Source organism: Erythrolamprus reginae, chromosome 13 (genome assembly GCF_031021105.1).
Source record: "Erythrolamprus reginae isolate rEryReg1 chromosome 13, rEryReg1.hap1, whole genome shotgun sequence".
In the NCBI taxonomy this organism is placed as follows: domain Eukaryota; kingdom Metazoa; phylum Chordata; class Lepidosauria; order Squamata; family Dipsadidae; genus Erythrolamprus; species Erythrolamprus reginae.
In genome coordinates, this window is record NC_091962.1 from 13,036,438 (window position 1) to 13,059,754 (window position 23,317).

General features: G+C 44.0%; 1 protein-coding gene across 1 annotated transcript in view; it reads right to left on the reverse strand.

The window, feature by feature from the left end:
• GON4L (gon-4 like) overlaps positions 1–20,360 on the reverse strand; it is a 46,492-nt gene extending 26,132 nt beyond the window's left edge. Inside the window, 14 exon segments of the mRNA XM_070766479.1 lie at positions 114–217; positions 341–381; positions 2,308–2,412; positions 4,314–4,506; positions 5,803–5,976; positions 7,532–7,648; positions 8,882–8,977; positions 9,496–9,546; positions 10,031–10,081; positions 10,804–10,878; positions 12,280–12,497; positions 16,261–16,410; positions 18,906–19,035; positions 20,271–20,360. Of these exon segments, the coding sequence (XP_070622580.1) occupies positions 114–217; positions 341–381; positions 2,308–2,412; positions 4,314–4,506; positions 5,803–5,976; positions 7,532–7,648; positions 8,882–8,977; positions 9,496–9,546; positions 10,031–10,081; positions 10,804–10,878; positions 12,280–12,497; positions 16,261–16,410; positions 18,906–19,008 (1,478 nt within the window). The 5' untranslated portion in view covers positions 19,009–19,035; positions 20,271–20,360.
• Positions 20,361–23,317: the final 2,957 nt, after the last annotated feature.

Below are 23,317 nucleotides of genomic sequence, written 5' to 3' on the forward strand. Positions count from 1 at the left end.
TTCCTCTTAGAAGCATGGAATAAAAGGAGAAATAGCAGCCCTTTCCCTATTTTGACGGACATCTGTCTGTTAAAACAATCAGGAATATAAGAGAGCAGGTGAATCTGTCATACCTGAGCACCTGAGGGGTATTAAAATTGGGCCGGGCCTCAGCAGCCCCTTCTTCGTCCTCCAATCCATCATCCTCTACGTTGGGGAACCCGATTTCATCCTGGAACTGAATTGGGGAGAATTGAGTTTTACAAGCGGGCATCTTTTTACAACACGGGGGAAAAAATGGTTCCCTTGAGGACTAGCGACTTCCCTGGATTCGCTCCAACGGAGGGCCGGGGAGACTCACCGTTTCGAACAGCTCCTCCATCAGCTCGTTCACTTCTTTCTCTGCGGGGCACAAACACAAGAGGGGAGGGGGGGCAGTGATATATCCAGTGTGTTAAAAACACCTGAAACATTGTTTAACAAAAGTTATTTGAAGAGATAGATGACAGACAGACATCACAGATAGATGATATAGAAGGCGATAGTAGATAGAGATGATAGAGAAAAGAGATAGACTAGAGATAAATGAAAAATAGATAGAAATATAGATAAATAGATAGATATAGAGCAGAAAAGAAGGGATAAGATAGATAAATATATACTGTATGTAACCCTTTGATAGCTGTTATGCAATTTCATTTTAATGCATGCTGGGAAGGAAGGAAGGAAAGAAGATGGAAAGAAGGAAGGACGGGAGGGAGGAAGGAAGGGAGGGAGGGAGGGAGGGAGGAAGGAAGGAAAGAAGAAGGAAGGACGGGAGGGAGGGAGGAAGGAAGGACGGGAGGGAGGGAGGGAGGAGGGAGAAAGGGATAGAAATTCAAATAGACAGAAAAGAGAGAGAGAATAAAGTGATATATAGATGATGTAGACCGTCAGATAGATAGATAGACAGAGAGATGGACAGATAATAGAATGACGGATATAGAAAAATAGATAATGATAATGGGCACGTTTAATTTATGCATGGTATGTCTGTGTGTGTGTCTGTTAGCATACGGGGTTTTTAAATAGTTAAATATTTTAAATTTGTCTGATTGCTTATGATTTGTTTCTACATGTTGTGAGCCGCCCCAAGTCTTCGGAGAGGGGCGGCATACAAATCTAAGTAATAAATAAATAAATAAAATATGATATAGATATGGATGATGTAGAAACAGAGATAGAAATAGATAGAATGGCAAAAAGATTGATAGAGTCATAGATAGAATAATAGATGATGGAGAGAGAGAGAGAGAGAGAGAGACAGACAGCTGGCTTTCTCCTGGTTTTGATGGTTCGCCCGAACCCATAGTGACTCCCTGGTGACGTCATGGAACCAGCACTATCTTCTTTAAAATGTATATATACTGTATATACATTCAACGTTTTTGTAAGGCGAAAAAAATGTAGCCTTTTTTTGCCGTTTTTTTTCCCTTCTGCCCATGTGCAGATGCTGAGTTTCCGGCACTGTCCATGTGGTCACCAACTTGTTATCTGCTTTCTCTTGGGGGGGGGGAGGGGGGTTGTATTTTTCTGATTTTTAAAAAAATCCGTTTTTTCCTTCTGAGTTTACCACGCTGTGCGTGAGGTCGCCATCGTTTTTGGCTTTTGGGGGGAGCAGTACATTGGGGTTTTTGCACGCAGCAAGAGAGAAAGCGAACCGATAAGGTAAGTTAGAACCCACCCCTGAGATGGAGAGATAGATAATACAGTGTTCCTTCAATTTTCGCGGGGGATGCGTTCCGAGACCGCCCGCGAAAGTAGAATTTCCGCGAAGTAGAGATGCGGAAGTAAATACACCATTTTTGGCTATGAACAGTATCCCAAGCCTTCCCTTAACACTTTAAACTCCTAAATTGCAATTTCCCATTCCCTTAGCAACCATTCAGATCATTACTCACCCTGTTGATTTATGAAAGTTTCTTAAAAAAAATATTTATTAAAGGCAGACGAAAGTTTGGCGATGACATATGACGTCATCGGGCGGGGAAAATTGTGGTATAGGTATTTTTTAATTAATATTTTTGAAATAGACTTTCAGCGAAGTTCGAACCCACGAAAATCGAGGGAACACTGTAGAATGATAGAGATGATAGATATGGATGGTGTAGAAAGAGAGAGAGAGAGAGAAACCTTTATTGTCATTTTTTCTTACTGTGGACACATTAAAAGTAAAATTCCACCGCCTGCTGCTCATGTGGTGTCTCGACATACGACCGCAACAACCTATGACCACAACGCCAGACTGTATTGCGGCCGTACGTTGAGGACTAGACAAGGGGAACGTACTTGTGATTCTCACGGCACGGTCGTTCCTGAAGTCTTCCGTGTCTGGCTCATCCAGATCTTCCAAAAAATTATATTCGGGGTCGTCGTCGTCATCGTCAGCTTCATCTGGAAGATGTGGATTAAAAAGGCCGTTATCTAAACGAGAGAATTCCTTTCAACGATGCAGATAAATAAGGAGAAAATGCAAAATTTCTTGTTAGACTCTTGAGGACCCTGGGAAAAGAAAAATTTCTCACGGTGTTCGGAACTAAAGCTTCTATTCTGGCACCTCGGAACATATTTTTACAATCTGACCAATCAGGTGTTCGCAGTGGGGTTGTCCCTCTGACCTTCCTGCCAATCAGGACTCTGTAAGGAGAATTGGCGCTAGACTTATGGTTGGGGATCACCACAATATGAGGAGCTGTATCAAGGGGCCACGGACCACTGGTCTAGAGTAAAAAATTAATCAGACATTCCTCTGCTTTGACAGGATTTGTGTGTATATTATGTGTCACGTGTTAACCATGTATTCATTGTAACTAAATTAGTAAAGTTAATCCTACACAAGAAACTTTCTTCTGCCACATGAATCCCAGCGACTGGTCAGGTCCCACAGAGTTGGCCTTCTCCGGGTCCCGTCGACTAATCAATGTCGTCTGGCGGGACCCAGGGGAAGAGCCTTCTCTGTGGCGGGCCCGACCCTCTGGAATCAGCTCCCTCCAGAGATTAGAACTGCCCCCACCCTCCTTGCCTTTCGTAAACTCCTTAAAACCCACCTCTGTCGTCAAGCGTGGGGGAACTGAGACATCTCCCCCTGCCTATGTAGTTTTAGTGCATGATATGACTGTATGTATGTGTTTTATATTGGGGTTCTTTGCTTTTAGATTTTTTAAATGTACAAGAGTTATTTTAGATTTTGAATTACAGTGATCCCCCGGGTATCGCGATCCCGATCATTGCGAAAGGCTATATGGCGATTTTTCAACCCGGAAGTAAAAACACCATCTGCGCATGCGCGCCCTTTTTTCTATGGCCACGCATGCGTAGATGGCGCTGGGCAGATCAGCTGCTGGGCGGCTTCCCTGGGTCTTCCCCCTCTTGCTGGCGGGAGGGCGAGCGGCGGGCATCAGCGAGGAGTTTGCGTGGGCGGCAGGGAAACCCCAGCGCCGCTTCCCAGCTGAGTCCTGAAGCCAAACGCGGAAGTTCGCTTCAGGACTCAGCTGGGAAGCGGCGCGAGCGAACGGCGTGGGTGGGCGAAGGGCGGGCGCGCGGGCAGGCAGGCGGCGGACAAGCGGCGGGCGCGGCAGCAGCGAGGAGTTTGCGTGGGCGGCGGGGAAACCCCAGCGCCGCTTCCCAGCTGAGTCCTGAAGCCAAACGCGGAAGTTCGCTTCAGGACTCAGCTGGGAAGCGGCGCGAGCAAACGGCGTGGGTGGGCGAAGGGCGGGCGCGCGGGCAGGCAAGCGGCGGACAAGCGGCGTGCGGACAAGCGGCGTGCGCGCGGCAGCAGCGAGGAGTTTGCGTGGGCGGCGGGGAAACCCCAATCTTCGGCTCCTCGCTGCTGCGGCGGAAGTAAAAACACCATCTGCGCATGCGCAGATGGTGTTTTTACTTCCGCACCGCTACTTCGCGAAAAACCGATCATTGCGAGGGGTCCTGGAACGGAACCCTCGCAATAATCGGGGGACCACTGTATTAGATTTGTCAATGTATATTGTTTTTGTCACTGCTGTGAGCCGCCCCGAGTCTGCGGAGAGGGGCAGCATACAAATCTAATAAATAATAATAAATAATAATAATATAAATAATAAACTACAAGTCCAGAGGGAGAGAGAGGTTCTAAACACGAGGCTGCTCAACTCAGAAAGAATTACAACTTGGACAAAGCTTTGCTCAAGAAATCATCTCTTTGTGTCTATGATTTCTACACACACACACACACACACACACACACACACACAAATCAGTCTAATCAGTAAAACCCAAAATCAAAGGTTTTTGGGGGGATTTTTCCACCTCAAACTTGCCTTCATTTTCTACATCGTTGTTCATCAGCCCGCTCAGCCATTGCTTCCACTCTTCGTCGTCCGCCGTATTGGGGTCGTACATGTCCGGCGTGATGTCCGGAGCCCGAAGCTCGGCCTCCAACTGACCGAGGGGTACGTCCTTCAGGGGTCTCTTGGATCGGGTGCGGAAGGCAATTAAGCTGTCTTCCAGAGACTGGGAAGGAAAGGGAAGGGGTTGACATTGGAAGAAGGTCTCGCGAGAAGAATTCCCGCGGTCTTCTTTAACGAGATTTATTTGGGGTGAAAAGGAAGCAGTGATAAGAATTCCGGCAACGGAAGCACCTCCCATTCACAACGAATAATCACAAGAAGGTGTCGAGTTCTAATCCCGCTTTAGACACGAAAGGCAGCGGGGTGACTTGGTCCCACGCCTAACAATTTCACAAAACAGGTCAAGAAATTGCAACTTCCTACGATAATGCCAGTGGAACTGGGGTGGAAAAAACCCCTGTGCTACTCGGAACAATGTACATTTTACGAAGATACTTGGTTGATACCTGGGTCAGTGTTCCCTCTAATTTTTTTTTGGGGGGGGGGCGGAAAAGTATAGTGTCTGAGCGGCAGTCCCTTCGGGACTGGGTGGCACAGAAATAATAAATAAATAAACAAACAAACAAACAAACAAAAAACCCACCCTGTTTTGCCTCAGAGAATTTCAAAATAAAATGCTGTACTCTGTGTCTATAACAGTGAGCTCATAATAGAGCAACTCTATCAATATCAAAATGCCACTTAAATAGTTGAGCTAGTTTCAAACTAGATTTTGATTTTCTTTCTCTCTTCCTTACTCCCATTCTTTTTCTTTCTCTTTTCCTTCCTCTCTTTTTTCTCTCTGTTTCTCTCTCTTCCTCTCTCTCTCCTTCCCTCTCACTCTTTCCCTCTCGGCTTCTGGGCAGGTTTGGAAAACTCTGAGTTGATGATGATTTTTAAGTGAGCGATCGCTCACTGCTCAGCTTAGAGGGAACTATGACCTGGGTGCGCTGGCAGCAACCCGTATCAACCCTTAGCGCCAGTCTGTGGTATTTGAGAGACTTTTTAAAATGTTCAGTTGACTGAATTTCATGTTTAATGAATAAAAGAGATGATGATAATAATGATAAATAAATAAATAATAACAACAGTAATAACAACATCAATACGATTCTTGCAGCCCAGGAACAAGCAATTAGAACAAATGCAATCAAGGGCAGGTTTTAGTTGGGGGTAAGATCAAAAGCAACATGAGAAAATATTATTTTACTGAAAGAGTAGTAGATCCTTGGAACAAACTTCCAGCAGACGTGGTAGATAAATCCACAGTAACTGAATTTAAACATGCCTGGGATAAACATATATCCATCCTAAGATAAAATACAGGAAATAGTATAAGGGCAGACTAGATGGACCATGAGGTCTTTTTCTGCTGTCAGACTTCTATGTTTCTATGTTTCTATGAAGACCTCCGTCATACCTGGTAGGAATCCATGCAGACGGGGCTGGAGGCCAGTTCTTCGTCGACGGCATGGAGCTTCTCCATGAAAACGGTGTCCTTGTTTTGCTTGGGCTTGGGGGGCGGAGGGGGACCCATAGGGATGACCTCGGCGCTGATGTGCCGCTGGGCGGGAGGGCTGGAGCCCTTCTCGGACTGAAGGAGGGAAAACCAGAACGGCTTAAGGATGGAGAACCATCCTGGGAATTGTTAACAGTTTCTGTTAATTCCTTACGGGGGGAGTCCTCCACTTACGGCCACCTGAAATTTACAACGCTAAGTGAGACATTTGTAAAAGGAGCCTTGTCCCCGTTTCATGACTTTTTCTCGCCAGGTTTATTTCATTTTTTCATTTATTTTTTACTTTATTTACTTATTTATTTATTTACTTATTTCATTTTTTTTTTATTTAGTAGCTGTAGATGCATTGCTGTGGCTCAGTCTGGTTTGTGTGGTTTGCCGACTCTAGAACGTGCCACATATAACTGTCCGTGTGAGAAGCAATCCGTGTGTAGAGCTAAACGGCACATGTGCGTATTCGAATGCACCTGTATGTTTTTACCTTTAACAGGTGCAACATCTATATAATATGGAGGTGTAAAACATGTGTGTATTTGAATGCAATGCTGTGCCAAAATTTCAAAGCAGTCGGTGAAGAACTTTCGGAGATTTAAGATTTTGAACAAACGAACGTTTACATTTTCATTTTGGTATAGATATGGATTGAGGGAATTTATACTGCTCAAAAAAAAAAATAAAGGGAACACTCAAAGAACCCATCCTAGATCTGAATGAATGAAATATTCTCATTGAATTCTTTGCTCTGTACAAAGTTGAATGTTGTTGTTGTTGTTGTTATTATTATTATTATTATTATTATTATTATTTATTAGATTTGTGTGCCGCCCCTCTCCGCAGACTCGGGGCAGCTCACAGCAACAATAAAACAATGTGCAACAAATCTAAAATTTAAAAGTAACTAAAAACCCCTTATTTAAAAAACAAGACATACACACAAAAATACCATGCATAAACTATATAGGCCAGGGGGAGATGACTCAATTCCCCCATGCCTGAAGGCAGAGGTAGGTTTTAAGGAGTTTACGAAAGGCAAGGAGGGTGGGGGCAATCCTAATCTCCAGGGGGAGTTGGTTCCAGAGGGTCGGGGCCACCACAGAGAAGGCTCTTCCCCTGGGTCCCGCCAGACGACATTGTTTCGTCGACTGGACCCGGAGAAGGCCAACTCTGTGGGACCTAACCGGTCGCTGGGATTCATGCGGCAGAAGGGGGTCCCGGAGATATTCTGGTCCGATGCCATGAAGGGCTTTATAGGTCAAAACCAACACTTTGAACTGTGACCGGAAACTGACCGGAAACCAATGCAGACTGCGGAGTGTTGGTGTAACATGGGGCATACCTAGGGAAGCCCATGATTGCTCTCGCAGGTGAAATTGGTTATCAATCAGTGTTGCTTCCTAAGGGGACAGTTTGATTTCACAGACATTTGATTTACTTGGAGTTATATTGTGTTGTTTGAGTGTCCCCCTTTTTTTTTTTTGAGCAGTGTATATTGCCAACGATCCGAACTCAATGGGGGGGAAAGCCGGATTCTCTTAACGATGGCAGCGGTTCGCTGAAACAACCGGAACCAGCGTGTGGGAGGAAAGCAGGGGGTCGAGGAAGTGAAGACCGGCCCCACCTCCCCGCTTACCTCCAAGGGAGCGACTCCTTCCTCGTCCGTCTCCACCGTATCTGCTTGTCTCGAACGAGAGCGCTTGGTCCCACGAGGGGAGGAGGTGTTGCTTTCTACGTCGCTTTCCAATAAACTCTGTGGCGAGGAAGAAGAAGCAAATCGGATGGTTTGTGTGTGAGAAAGAGAGAGAGGAGAGAGAGAGAAAGAGAGAAAGAGAGAGAGAAAGAGAGAAAGAGAGAGAGGAGAGAGAGAGAGCTGCTGATCGGCCTCGGCCTGATTCACCTACAGGCCTCCATAAAGGAGCAGAACTAAAGAGAATAATAATAACAGAGTTGGAAGGGACCTTGGAGGTCATCTAGTCCAGCCCCCTGCTCAAGCAGGAGACTCTATCTCATTTCAGACAAGTGGATGTCCAATCTGCTCTTGAAAACCTCCAGTGATGGGAGGGAGGAAGGGAGGGAGGAAATTTGTGTGCGAAAGGGGAAGAAGAGGAAGGGAGGAAAGGAAGGAAAGGAAGGAAGGAAATTTGTATGAGAAAGAGGAAGAAAAGAAGGAAGGAAAGAAGGAAGGAAGGAAGGAAGGAAGGAAGGAAATTTGTGTGAGAAAGAGGAAGGGAAGAAGGAAGAAAGGAAGGGAGGGAGGGAGGGAGAGATAGCAGAATAATAGAACAACAGTTGGAGGTGTTCTAATCAAACCCTCTACTCAAGCAGGGGATTATATACCATTTGAGACAATGGCAGTCCAATCACCTCTTTAAAACCTCCAATGATGGAGAAGGAAGGAAGGGAGGGAGGGAGGAAAACAAAGGAAGGGAATTGGAAGTGGAGGAAAGAAGGGAGGGAGGGAGGATGTATGGCAGAATAACAGTTGGAAGGGACCTTGGAGGTCTTCTAATCCAACCCCCAGCTCAAGCAGGGGAGTATATAACATTTGAGACAATGGCAGTCCAATCACTTCTTTAAAACCTCCAGTGATGGAGAATGGTAGAAGGAAGGGAGGGAGGGAGGGAGGGAGGGAGGGAGGGAGGGAGGGAGGGAGGAAGGAAGGAAGGAAGGAAGGAAGGATAGTAACACTAGCACTTAAGACTTATATACCACTTCCAGTCCTCTCTAAATGCCTCTTGCCCGCCTAACAATCTGGGTTGTTGGGGGCAAATATGCTGTAAACCGCTTAGAGAGGGCTGTCAAAGCACTAGGAAGCGGTATACAGTATACCATAAGTCTAAAGGCTATTGCTTACCCACTGATGGGGCTTTAAAAGAAAAGAACCCCCTCCAGCAGAAATCTAGTTCGATGCCCTTGAGATGCTAGACTTCTACATGCAGTCAAGGTTTACAGACAACTCCCTTCCCGTTTGTGTAAAGTGTACCTCCTCGGCCGTTTCGTCTTCTTCGTCCTCTTCCGGTTGGTATTCCTCGTCGGACGAATCGTCCTCTTCCAGGGGGATGTCAACAAATTGTGGGGGCTGCAGTTTTTTGGGGGGGGGGGGTTTGGGGGGGGCAAGGAAAAAAGAAGAAGAACATAAAGATGAGTTTTCACACAGAGAGGGGCAGGGGGAAGGAGAAAACAGCTTTTCTGGGGAATTGGACCAGCCAGGCCAGCGAGGGTGAAATTAAATAAATCTGATTTATTTCCTCTTCCGGTTTCCCATCCTGCACAACGTTTTATCAAAAGAGTTTATGGAAGTGACTCTTTTGAGGCTCGGGGCTGAACGAAGGGTGGGGTCCTCGGTGGTCTCGGAGCTGGGTGGCTTTGCTAGCACTGATGGCGTAACCTAATCGGGTCATGAGAGGTCTTCTGTTCCCGACATATAAAAGAACAATAAAAGGGCTGCCGGAGTAGATTAATTAATTAATTTATTTATTATTAAATTCATGTTGCCGCTTATTCGCCCGTGGGGACTCAATCAAAACCTCAGAATCTTATAATAATAATAATAATAATAATAATAATAATAATAATAATAATAATAGTAATAACAACCTTCATTTCGTTGGCTTTCTTGATGGGAGAAATATTCCAGGTTGGAATTACCTGTGGAGGAGGGAAGAAATATGATTGGCATCTCTGCCGTCAAATACATTAAAAGGTAAATAAATCAGGAAGGGCATGAATTCTACACAGGACCCGACTTCCGCTCATTCACGTATTCATTTATAATTAGAACTTTCCGAACATGGAGCCACATTTATCCAAGTGGTTTCAGAAAACAGGGAGAATCTGTTGTGTTATCTTATAAGGCTAATAAATAAGACAAAAACAAGCCATTTTGGGATAGGCAGCAGGCTACAAATAAAGAGACGGCGAGTTCTAGTCCTGCTTTGGCGTGAAAGAACTGTGAGACTTTGGGCCAATCGCCAAGAGATTGTGAGTTCTGGTCCCACCTTAGGTATGAAAGACAGTTGGGTGACTTTGGGCCAATCACCAGGAGACGGGATAGGGATCAATATTTTTAAACACCACCATTTAGGGTATAGATATGAACGAATGAGCTATGCTGCTATTACGTTTTACTTACCACACCTTTCTCTACTACTTCTTTCAGCTTGGAACGTGTCATTTTGGGCTCCTGAAATGGGGGAAGGGGGAAAAGAGAGAGAAGGAAAGAGAGAGAGAGGAAGATGGGAAAAGAGTGTGAGAGAGGATAAGAGAGAAAGAGAGAAAGAAAAAGAAAGAAAGAAAGAAGGGAGGGAGAAAAAAAGGAAGGAAGAGAAAGAAAGAAAAAAAGAAATAAATAAATAAATAAATAAATAAATAAAAAAAGAAAGAAAGGAGGGAGAAAAAAAGGAAGGAAGGAAGAGAAAGAAAGGAGGGAGACAAAAAGGAAGGAAGGAAGGAAGAAGGAAAGAAAGGAAGGAAGGAAGAGAAAGAATGAAAGAAAGAAGGAAGGAAGGAAGGAAGGAAGGAAGGAAAGAAAGACGGAAGAATGGAGGGAGAAAGAAAGGAAGGAAGAGAAAGAAAGAAAGAAAGGGGAAGGAGAGGGAAAAAGAAAGAAAGGGGAAGAAAAAGAGACACACAGAGAAAGAGAGGAGAGAGAAATGGGGCAGAGGGAAAGAGAAAGAGAAAAAGAAAAAGGGAGAGAAAACAAATGAAAGAGACAGAAGAGGGAAAGAGACCAAAAGAAATAGAGGAAGAGGAGAGAGAGAGAGAAAGAGGGAGAAATGGGAAAAAACAGTTGTTGTTTTAAATTATAATTCAACCTGCCAAATCTATCCCCCCCCCCAAAAAAGATATAGGCCCCATGTGAAAATTGCTTCCTCCCCCTTCTCTTGCGACGGCCCCCAGACTCACAAAGATGGGGGCGTCCTCCGTCTCGCTGATGGCAGCTTTCATCATGGCCACCACGTGCTCGTTGGTGATGACTTCCTATGGGGGGAATAGGGGGAAAAAAACACTTCTCAGCTTGATGACTTCCAAGGCAGGCTTTTAAAAAGCTGCCCCGTCAATCACGGCAGCTGCAGCCCAGCAGGAATAGGAAAAATCTGTGGTCCTCGACTTATGACCGTCGCTGAGCACCGAATCCCCCTCGGGAAGCAACGGAAAGGGGAAAGTTTGCGTCCAGCTGCGCACGGTTTTCAGGGCCTGGTTGCATCCGTTAAAGCGAAGGATGCAGTTGTTAAGCAAATTGTTCAATTATGGGCGTTTTTAATGAGGGTTTTATTGTCTTAGATACGATATTTGACTTCTTTTAATTGTTTGTCTACAGTGGCGCCTCTACTTACGAACTTAATTCGTTCCATGACCAGGTTCTGAAGTAGAAAAGTTTGTAAGAAGCAATTTTTCCCATAGGAATCAATGTAAAAGCAAATAATGCCTGCGATTGGGGAAACCACAGGGAGGGTGGAGACCCCGTTTCCTCCCAGGAGATTCCTAGAAAGGCCCCACGGAAGCTTCTCCCTGCTTTTTCCGGCGCTGTTTCCTCCCAGGAGATTCCTAGAGAGGCCCCACGGAAGCTTCTCCCCGTCTTTTCCAGCCGTGTTTCCTCCCAGGAGATTCCTAGAGAGGCCCCACGGAGGCTTCTCCCTGCTTTTTCCGGTTACATTTTCGGAGGCTCGGGTTTGTAAGTGGAAAATGGTTCTTGAGAAGAGGCAAAAATATCTTGAACACCCGGTTCTTATCTAGAAAAGTTCGTAAGTAGAGGCATGCATAGGTAAAAGTACCACTGTATTTATATTGTTATTATAAGCCGCCCCGAGTCGTTCGGGATTCGACGGCATAGAAGTTGAATTAAATAACTAAATAAGTAAGTAAGTAAGTAAGTAAGTAAGTAAGTAAGTAAGTAAGTAAATATGAATGAATGAATGAATGAATGAATGATCCTTGATTGACGCACGCAATCAAGCCCAGTGTTTTGGTTAAGATGTTTGTCCAGGGAGTTTTGCCCCCACTGGGACGAACTTTCTCACTACAGCCGTTAAATTAAGCCACGCGGACGTTAAGTAAATCTGGCTTAATGTTGATTTTTGCTCATCAGGCGCTCACAAAAGGAGCATCACATCACAAACACACACACACACACACACACACACACAGCTGCCAAGCCTCCGAATTTTGATCACGCGACAAGGCGGCAATTGCCGTTAAGTGTGAAATATGATTAAGTCCCTTTTTTCAGGGGCGTATCTTTGAGTGGCCCTCAAACGAACCTATATTGAAGTCAAAGGGCTACCTGTGTCATTTCCCCTCCCCGCAAAGCTGTCCTAACTTCAAACGGTCACTAAACGAATTGTTGAAGATGACCTGTTCATCAGCCATGCCCACACTTACGTGAAGGATGTTCCGCACATTGACGGCCGTCAAATTGTGCTGCTTCGCCCCGTCTTCCAGCGTCCGGTCCAAGGTTTCGTCCAATTTGAGGTCACAAGCTAAAGTCCTTCCGCTTCCTCCTCTTCCTCCTCCTCCTCCTTCGACGTCCTCGGGAGACTTCCCTTCCCATTGCCTTTTAACTCCCTTCCGCCTGGGTTTTTTGCCGCCTTCGCGTTCGTCTGCAGATAAGACCGGAAGAGGATTACAAACTCATTTAGCAAGATAAACGATAGGCTCAATTGTGGTCGTGACTTGGGAACTACTGTATTTTTCGGACGATAAGAGGCACCTTAAGTTAGAAGAGGAAAGCAACCACACAAAAAACATTTTTGATCCCATTTTCAGTCTATTTTCTAGGCTTTTTTTAAATCTGTATTTGAGGGAGGGGTTGGCCTGTTTTTGAGGCTTTTTCAGCCTGTTTTTTATTTATTTATTTGTTTGTTTGTTTGTTTATTAAATTTTTATGCTGCCCCCTCTCCGCAGACTCGGGGCGGCTCACAACAGCAACAGAAAACAATATATAATGCAAATTCAATAATTAGAAAGCTAAAAACCCATAATTTAAAAAACATGCACACAACATACCATACATGAACAGTATAGGCCTTTTTTTGAAGCTCTTTTCCACTAATTTCTTTTGCTGAAAAAAACGGGCTGAAAAAAATCTTGGGAATGGGATAAAAACCCTGGAAAATTTGCCAAAAAAACCCTCAAAAATGAGCCAAAAACCTTAGAAAATGGGCCCAAAATAAGCCTCGAAAACAGACCACAAAAAGACCTGAAAAAAGGCCTGGGGAAAGGTTGAAAAAAAAAGGCCTGAAAGTGGTGCGCGCGGAGCCCAAATGATGGCCAGTGGCTGGGAAGGGCTTGGGCAATATTTATTTATTTATTTATTTATTTATTTATTTTATTATTTGGATTTGTATGCCGCCCCTCTCCGAAGACTTGGGGCGGCTCACAACAAGTGAAAACAAATCATAAATAATCCAATTAATTAAAATATTTAAAGATTTAAAAAAAACCATATACTGTACTAACAGACACACACACAAGCATACCATGTATAAATTAAACGTGGCCAGGGGGAGATGTTTCAGTTCCCCCATGCCTGACGACAAAGGTGGGTTTTAAGAACTTTACGGAAGGCAGGGAGAGTAGGGGCAGTTCTAATCTCCGGGGGGAGTTGGTTCCAGAGAGTCGGGGCCGCCACAAAGAAGGCTCTTCCCCTGGGTCCCGCCAGGCGACATTGTTTAGTTGACGGGACCCGGAGAAGGCCCACTCTGTGGGACCTAATCGGTCGCTGGGATTCGTGCGGCAGGAGGCGGTCTCGGAGGTATTCTGGTCCAATGCCATAAAGGTCATAACCAACACTTTGAATTGTGACCGGAAATTGATCAGCAGCCAATGCAGACTGCGGAGTGATGGTGAAACATGGGCATACCTAGGTAAGCCCATGACTGCTCTCGCAGCTGCATTCTGCATGATCTGAAGTTTCCGAACACTTTTCAAAGGTAGCCCCATGTAGAGAGCATTACAGTAGTCGAACCTCGAGGTGATGAGGGCATGAGTGACTGTGAGCAATGAGTCCCGGTCCAGATAGGGCCGCAACTGGTGCACCAGGCGAACCTGGGCAAACGCCCCCCTCGCCACAGCTGAAAGATGGTTTTCTAATGTGAGCTGTGGATCGAGGAGGACGCCCAAGTTGCGGACCCTCTCCGAGGGGGTCAATAATTCCCCCCCCAGGGTAATGGACGGACAGATGGAATTGTCCTTGGGAGGCAGAACCCACAGCCACTCCGTCTTATCCAGGTTGAGTTTGAGTCTGTTGACACCCATCCAGGCCCCAACAGCCTCCAGACACCGGCACATCACTTCCACTGCTTCGTTGACTGGACATGGGGTGGAGATGTAAAGCTGGGTATCATCAGCATACTGATGATACCTCACCCCATGCCCTCGGATGATCTCACCCAGCGGTTTCATGTAGATATTAAATAGCAGGGGAGAGGACCGACCCCTGAGGTACCCCACAAGGGAGAGACCTCGGAGTCGACCTCTGACCCCCCACTAACACCGACTGCGACCGGCCGGTGAGGTAGGAGGAGAACCACTGCAGAACAGTGCCCCCCACTCCCAACCCCTCCAGCCGGTGCAGAAGGATACCATGGTCGATGGTATCGAAAGCCGCTGAGAGGTCAAGGAGCACCAGGACAGAGGATAAACCCCTGTCCCGGGCCCGCCAGAGATCATCCATCAACGCGACCAAAGCAGTTTCCGTGCTGTAACCGGGTCTGAAGCCCGACTGCTGGGGACCTAGATAATCGGCTTCTTCCAAGGACCGTTGAAGCTGGAGCGCCACCACCTTCTCAACAACCTTCCCCATGAAGGGAAGGTTGGAGACTGGACGATAGTTATTAAGTACGGCTGGGTCCAGGGAGAGCTTCTTGAGGAGGGGGCGCACAAGCGCCTCTTTATAGAGAGTTGGAAAGACTCCCCTCCCCAAGGAAGCGTTGGTAATCTCCTGGACCCAGCTCCGGGTCACCTCCCTGCTGGCCGAGACCAACCAGGAGGGACACGGATCCAGTAAACAGGTGGCGGAACTCACAGATCCAATGGCCTTGTCCACTTCATCAGGTGTCACCAGATCAAACTCTTCCCAGACAGGTGGACAAGTACGTGTCCCAGTCACCTCGACTGACCCGGATCTGAGCGACTTTATCAGCGAAAAACGTGTTAAAATCCTCGGCACTGCTCTGCAAGGGCTCCCCAACTCCCCCCTGATTGAGAAGGGAGCGAGTCACCCTAAACAGAGCGTCCGGGCGGGATTCCGCTGATGCAATCAAGGCGGCATGGTACGCGCATCTTGCCGCCTTGAGCGCCACTTTGTAAGTCTTAATAAAAGCTCTTACAAGTGTTCGGTCAGATTCAGACCTACTCTTCCTCCATCGCTTCTCTAGACGTCTCTTCTGGCGTTTCAACTCAATTCAATAATTAGAAAGCTAAAAACCCATAATTTAAAAAACATGCACACAGCATACCATACATAAACAGTATAGGCTTTTTTTGAAGCTTTTTTCAACTAATTGTTTTTGCTGAAAAAAAACGGGCTGAAAAAACTCTTGGGAATGGGATAAAAACCCTGGAAAATTTGCCGAGAAACCCTCAAAAACAGGCCAAAAACCTTAGAAAATGGGCCCAAAATAAGCCTCGAAAACAGACCACGGAAAGACCTGAAAAAAGGCCTGGGGAAAGGTTGAAAAAAAAGGCCTGAAAGTGGTGCGCGCGGAGCCCAAATGATGGCCAGTGGGTGGGAAGGGCTTGGGCAATATTCTGTCTATAAAACGGACAGATTAGATTAGATTTATTGGATTTATATGCCGCCCCTCTCCGTAGACTCGGGGCGGCTCACAACAATGGTAAAAAACAATGCATAGTAACAAATCTAATATTTAGCAATCTAAATTACAGTTTTAGGTTAAAAAATCCAAAAAAGAAACCCCAATATATAAAAAACAAGCACACAGTCGAATCATACACAGAAACTACATGGGCAAGGGGGAGATGTTTCAATTCCCCCACGCCTGACGGCAGAGGTGGGTTTTAAGGAGTTTCCGAAAGGCGAGGAGGGTGGGGGCAATCCTAATCTCTGGGGGGAGCTGGTTCCAGAGGGTCGGGGCCACCACAGAGAAGGCTCTTCCCCTGGGTCCCGCCAGACGACAATGTTTAGTCAACGGGACCCGGAGAAGGCCCACTCTGTGGGACCTAACCGGTCGCTGGGATTCGTGCGGCAGAAGGCGGTCCCGGAGATATTCTGGTCCGATGCCATGTAGGGACAGACATTTTCACCCCCTTTTGGTAGACAAAAAAGTGTGTCTCATAGTCCGGGACATACGGTATATGTAAATCAACCTCAGTTACAAAAAATATTTGTATTTGACTCACCCACTGAAATGAAAAGTCTCGATTCCTCGGCTTCCTCCTTCCCTTCTTGAAGGGGCTCCACCCTCTGCGTGTCCCCCACGGATTTCACAGCTGGGGAAACCTCTCCTTCCTCGCCCTGCCCAAAATTCGGGTTGGGCAAAAGGGGGCCATCTTGGCAAAAAAGAAATAAAAAGAAACGGTAAAAATCCCATTTGTTTTATTTAATGAGAAGCTTCATAAGTCAAGCTTTGCAGCATAGATAAAGGATAAAATAGATAAAATAAAAATTTTATTTTCCACTACACACAAAAATGTCCTCATTTAATAACTGTTGGGATCCTTTCTACTGTTGGTTAGAGAAAAAAAGAACAACTTGCCTAACAAATGACAAGAACTGTTTATATTCAAACAGACACAAATCTGGTATTAAACCTTTCCTTCTTTTTCAATAGATGCAAGAGACACTGATGTGTACTTTAAAATTGGACCGGCTTTCTTAAAACCTCTTTATCTTGACTTTACTCAACGCTTTCTTTTACTTATTATAAATATTAGATATAAGGAAATGAGCTGCAGAAAATACAGTGTTCCCTCGATTTTCGTGGGTTCGAACTTCGCGAATAGCCTATACCATATTAATTAAAAAATACTTCGTGGTTTTTTCCTATACCACGGTTTTTCCCACCCGATGACACCATATGTCATCGCCAAACTAATAATTTTTGCAAATAAATAACAAACAAAAAAAACTTGTTAATAAATAATTATGTTTATAAACATCAGGATCACTAAGTGTCTTATTCAATGGTGAGTACCAGTAATAATGGTGAGTAAATGGTCGTTAAGAGAATGGGAAATGGTAATTTAGGGTTTTAAAGTGTTAAGGGAAGGCTTGTGATACTGTTCATAGCCAAAAATGGTGTATTTACTTCCGCATCTCTACTTTGCGGAAATTCGACTTTCGCGGGCGGTCTCGGAACGCATCCCCGCGGAATTCAAGGGAACACTGTATATCTAGTTCACAATCTCAACACAGATCTAACGTACACCCGCCCACTCCTTTCTTCCTTTTACTCTTCTCTTTTCCTTTCTTTTTTTCTTTCTTTTGTATGTTTGTATGTTCATAGAGTTTTTTGTTTATTTGTCTTAATATATCGTCAAAGTATATTGTTTAGATTATAATCTGACATGATTATTATCTTCCGTAACTTGGAATGTTTTTATTGTCAATCGCAATTATATGTATTCATTGTATATTGGTAAATAAAATATTTTTTTTAAAAAGAGAGAAAAATGTTTTCCAAGCTTCTACACTTTCCTACACCGTTAATCTGATTATTCTTATTTATTTATTTATTTACTTATTTATTAGGTTTCTATGCCGCCCTTTTCAAGCGACTCACACATTTTTTTAAAAGTAATTTTTTTAAAAAAGATATCAAATAAACACAAGACCTGGTTATTTCATCAAGCCTGGAACCAGAGAAATGTTTAGGTGGCTCCATTGCTAAAGTGGCCATTCTTATCCTCTCTTAGCCTGGAATTTGTACACTTATTTTCATAATATATATCTCATAATAATTTTAGAATAGAATTCTTTCTTTACTGGCCAAGTGTAATAGGACGCACAAGGAATTTGTCTTTAGTGCATATGCTCTCAGTGTACATTAAAAAAAAAGTTTGTTCAGAATCACGAGGCACAACACTTAATGATGGTCATAGGGTACAAATTAGCAATCAGGAAACAATCAATATTAATATAAATCGTAAGGATACAAGCAACAAGTTACATAGTAAGTTAAATAGTAATAGTAGTGCAGACTTAGTGAATAGTTTGACAGTGTTGAGGGAATTATTTGTTTAGCAGAGTGATGGTGTTCGGGGAAAAACTGTCCTTGTGTCTATTTGTCTTAGTGTGCAGTGCTCTGTAGCAATGTTTTGAGGGTAGGAGTTATAACACTTTATGGCCAGGATGCGAGGGGTCAATAAATATTTTCATGGCCCTCTTTTTGACTCATGCACTATAAAGTCCCGCATGTATCTGGCTGCCTCTTTCTTTCTTTCTTTCTTTCTTTCTTTCTTTCTTTCTTTCTTTCTTTCTTTCTTTCTTTCTTTCTTTCTTTCTTTCTTTCTTTCCTTCCTTCCTTCCTTACTTACTTACTTACTTACTTACTTACTTATTAGATTTGTATGCCGCCCCTCTCTGCAGACTCGGGCCGGCTCACAACAATAATAAAAGTCTCTAAAAAAGTATTTGGTCCATGATTTCGTCCTTTTTATATTTTGACTTATTGGGTATACAGTATTTATATTGGACGGTTTTCATGTTTTGTGTCCTAGGCCACCCAGAGTCGTTTTGAAACAAGATGGACGGCAAATAAATTTCATGATAAATAAATCAATCTTTTAAAGGGCTTTTTTTTTTAAACAGATGTTGTTTTATTCAATTTATTGGCCCGCGGCCCGACATTGGGTTTTTTCCAGCAAGATGGGTGATTTTACAAATTTGAGAAATAAATAAATTGAAGAGAAAGGCTGATCTTACAGACACTACAGAATCGGAGAGGATGGAAAATGGGTCATCCATAAATATAAAGCGATCAATTCCTCCCCTTTGGCCAAAGGAGGGTTGATCTCCTCGTGATCACCAAGATGATTGATCCCACCTGAAGGAGACGCCTCCATCGGAACAGGTTCGGCTTCGGAAAAGGGATCCATCCGGATTATTTTCCTTTTCTTGCATGGTAGCATAACGGGGGGGAGGGACATGGCGGCTAAAGGCTTCCCGTTGGAGCGCTGCAGAGACCAAAAGAGAGAGAATTTGAACAACCACAGCAAAAAGCCACACGTTTGGGTGTGACTCACCTCCCACCTGCCTTGGTTACTGACAGAAACTCTGGTCTCAATTGCAGTTATGAGTTAAGTAAGTCTCCCCCACCCACCCCAATTTTACAGCCTTTCTTGCCTCCATTTGCTAAGTGAATCACGGCATGTAGTTAAGTGAATAGGTCAGAGAAGAGGGGGGAATCATGCGATCCCGGGATCCTGCGACCGTCATAAATATGAGTCACTTGGAGAGCGTGCAAATTTGGAGCACATGACCATGGGGATGCCACAATAGGGATGTGTGAGAAGTATTTTTTTTTCAGCACCATCATGGTCACTAAATGAGTGGTTGTAAATCGGGGATTACCTGTTTATTTATTCATCAGATAGATAGATGATAGATAGATGGAATGATAGAGAGAGAGCGAGAGAGAGATAGACAGACAGACTAGATAGATAGATGATAGGTAGGTAGGTAGTTAGACAGATAGACACACACATAGACAGACTGATAGACAGACAGACAGAGGGTCATTCTTTGTCAAGTGGACCAATTTTCAGAATCTTCCCCACTTGACCACCTTCAATTTCAAGGAAACTTTGCACATATTTTCCTTACGATATAAAACTGAGGTGTGCCAAATTTTAACTGAAGGTGGTCGAGTGGGGAAGATTTTGAAAATTGGTCCACTTGGCAAAGAATGACCCATAGATAAGGGAATGATAGAATTAGATGATAGACAGATAGATAGATAGACAGAGAGAGAGACAGGCAGACAGACAGAAAGACAGACAGATGAAGATAGATAGAAAGAGAAGAAATGATACAGAGAGAGAGAGCCCTAAACTGCTAAAAAAAGGAAGAAAATGGTGGATGGGCTTGACCATCCTCAGAGTTGCATGGCTGGGGATTATGGGTCTTACCACTCAACAAGCAGCAGATTAGGGGAGAGAATGGGGAGGGAGGCATCCATTTCAGGACGATAGGCGCTGCAGTCCAGCGCTTTTAGAGGACGCTGGACTGGAAAGAGACGAAAAAGGCCCCAGAAACTCCAGCCACGGCTGGGGCTGATGAGAGTCGGGGTTATCGCTGTCGAGTAACGCCGGAAATAGGGAGGGGGGCGAGTTCCGGGCGCGAGGAGCCCGCCTGGTGCCTCCCCTGGGCGGCCAACCCCACCCCCTGGGTCCCCCTCCCCAAAACTAACCGAGCATCTTCCCCGGGAATCCCTTCACGGTTGCAGCGGCTCACTCCAGCCATTTTTTCCCCCAGACCCTTCCCATCTTTTTTTTTTCCCTGGCCGGAAGCGGAAGTGACGTCCGGAACGGCGAGTGGGCGCACTCGTGCCACCGAGTCTGCCATGTTTGGTGCGGGCCGCGGAACTGAGAAAAAGAGAAGCCGGCGGAAATTTCACGCCGACGGTTGAGGGCCGGAGAGCTTGGAGAGTCAAAGACGTCCGGCGGTCTCGCGAAATTCCCTTCAGGTTTTAAAAGGGCGAGATTTCAATATAAAATGAAAAGGGGGAGGCGAAGGCCGCCATGTTGGTTTCTGGCACGCCCGTTTCTTTGCCGTTTTCCCGACCTCAGGGGACCACGTGATCAGAGGGCGGGGTCAGGTCCATGACGTCACAGATTCCCTCTGGGTTTCCTTTGCTTGTTTGCAATATTACTGAGATTAATCCATTTATTTAGAATTTGCTTTGCATTTTAAACGCGAAGGCAGTTGCCTTAGAATGCAACATTTTTTTTCTTTCCCCTACAGCGACCCCATAACCTGAATATGCCAACCATTTATTATTTTTCTTTAATTGCTCTAGGGCTTATTATTATTATTATTATTATTATTATTATTATTATTATTATTTTCTGCATTATTAAATTATTATTATTTCTCCCTGGTTTTATTATCCCATATGTTGCATGGGCCGGAATTTAAAAATATCGGGCCTCAAGACCTGTATTTTTAAAAAAATCCTCCAGCTCTTGACTCAGCCTATAACTCTGGACTCCATTTAAGGCTGATAATAAATGCGGGATTTTCAGCTCCATGGGGATTATCCTTATTTACTTAAAAGCATCTGCAAATCCTCCACGCTTCCATCTATTGCACCTAAAACAAAACAACCGTCCAAAGGCCGAAAATGCCCTTAAAACCAAAAAAAGCTGGATGAAAGAAAAAAAAAAGATTAGTCACTAAATGCAATTCCAAAAGTCAATTAGAATGTTTTATTTATTGATTAGTCCTTGTCTTTATCAAATTAAAAATAAAATACATAGCCTGGGTCCAGGATAAAACAAATAGATCGCAATACAGTAATAAAATGCATATTGAATAAAACAAGGAGGCAGCAAGCAGATAAAGACACCCCCCCACCCTTGCAGGGTACCCCAATTCCTTCGATTTATTGGATTCTTATAAGTCTGCTTACAATATCCACACATTAGAGCCCAGGAGGAAAGAAGGCAATCTATAATTTGGTTCCCAGTGGACTGCTCTTTCCAATAGGGATAAATATATTATTTTTACAGACTGCAATTTCCAATAGAGGCTATTGGAAAGTTGTATCTGGTTTGCATGTTTAAAGAAGGTAAACTCACATCGGTTCACTTGTACAAACTACGGAAGTTCAAGTACGACAAAGCCCATGGGGGAAAGAAATGACCAAATTCTTTTTAAAATGGGCTATTCGAAAGATGCATTGGGTTTTGCACATTAACTAAAATGAAGGAAAACCCGGGTTAGTCCCCCGATGCAACAGTACAGTAGTCCCTCACCTAGCGCTGGTGTTACGTTCCAGACCTGGCCGCGATAGGTGAAATCTGCGATGGGGAATTTATCGACTGATAGTACTTATTTAAGTACTTATATTGTAATTGTTTGGTAAGTTTTCATTGTTTTAAGTGTTTATAAACCCTTCCCACACAGTATTTATTTTAGATACAGTATTTAAATACAGTATTTACAATTTTAGATTTATTTTTTAATTTTTTTTTAAACTGCCGATCGAGTTCGGCGGGCTGTTTAAATCTGCCAATCGACTTCCTCAGAAACCCGCGATGAAGTGAAGCCGCAGTAGGTGAAGCGCGGTATAGCGAGGGACTACTGTACTCCCAAACCCGTAGCTCAAGTACGACAAAGCCTATGATCCTCAGTTAAGTGAAACCCAGTCGAGTTGGAGAAGGGAGAAAAAAATTTGAAAGTTCTTTTTAATTCCCCAAACGTTTGTTGCATGTTTTTTCATGTTTAGTTTGTCACTGTTTATTTATTTTTATTGATTGATTGATTTTGTCCAATACACAATGAGGGTTTTAGTGTGTATACACATAGTAAAATACATAATGAAGGTTATAGAGGATATACTTGTAGTAAAATATATCTAAGAAAGAAGATATAGTAATAGAACATATCAATGAAAGAATAGAAGAAGAGATATAGGAATGGAAGAAAGGTGTAGGAGATATAGGAGAGCAATAGGACAGGGGACGGAAGGCACTCTGGTGCACTTGTACTCGCCCCTTACTGGCCTCTTAGGAATCTGGAGAGGTCAACCGTGGATAGTCTAAGGGTAAAATAAGTCTAAGGGAGAAGGGCAGCATACAAATCCAATAAATAAATAAATATGCTGAGAGCATATGCACCAAGACAAATTCCTTGTGTGTCCAATCACACTTGGCCAATAAAAATCTATCTATCTATAAATAAAATTTTGAGGGTTAGGGGATAGAAACATAGAAGTCTGACGGCAGAAAAAGACCTCATGGTCCATCTAGTCTGCCCTTATACTATTTTCTGTATTTTATCTTAGGATGGATATATGTTTATCCCAGGCATGTTTAAATTCAGTTACTGTGGATTTATCTACCACATCTGCTGGAAGTTTGTTCCAAGGATCTACTACTCTTTCAGTAAAATAATATTTTCTCATGTTGCTTTTGATCTTACCCCCAACTAACTTCTGATTGTGTCCCCTTGTTCTTGTGTTCACTTTCCTATTAAAAACACTTCCCTCCTGGACCTTATTTAACCCTTTAATATATTTAAATGTTTCGATCATGTCCCCCCTTTTCCTTCTGTCCTCCAGACTATACAGATTGAGTTCATTAAGTCTTTCCTGATATGTTTTATGCTTAAGACCTTCGACCATTCTTGTAGCCCGTCTTTGGACCCGTTCAATTTTGTCAATATCTTTTTGTAGGTGAGGTCTCCAGAACTGAACACAGTATTCCAAATGTGGTCTCACCAGCATTCTATATA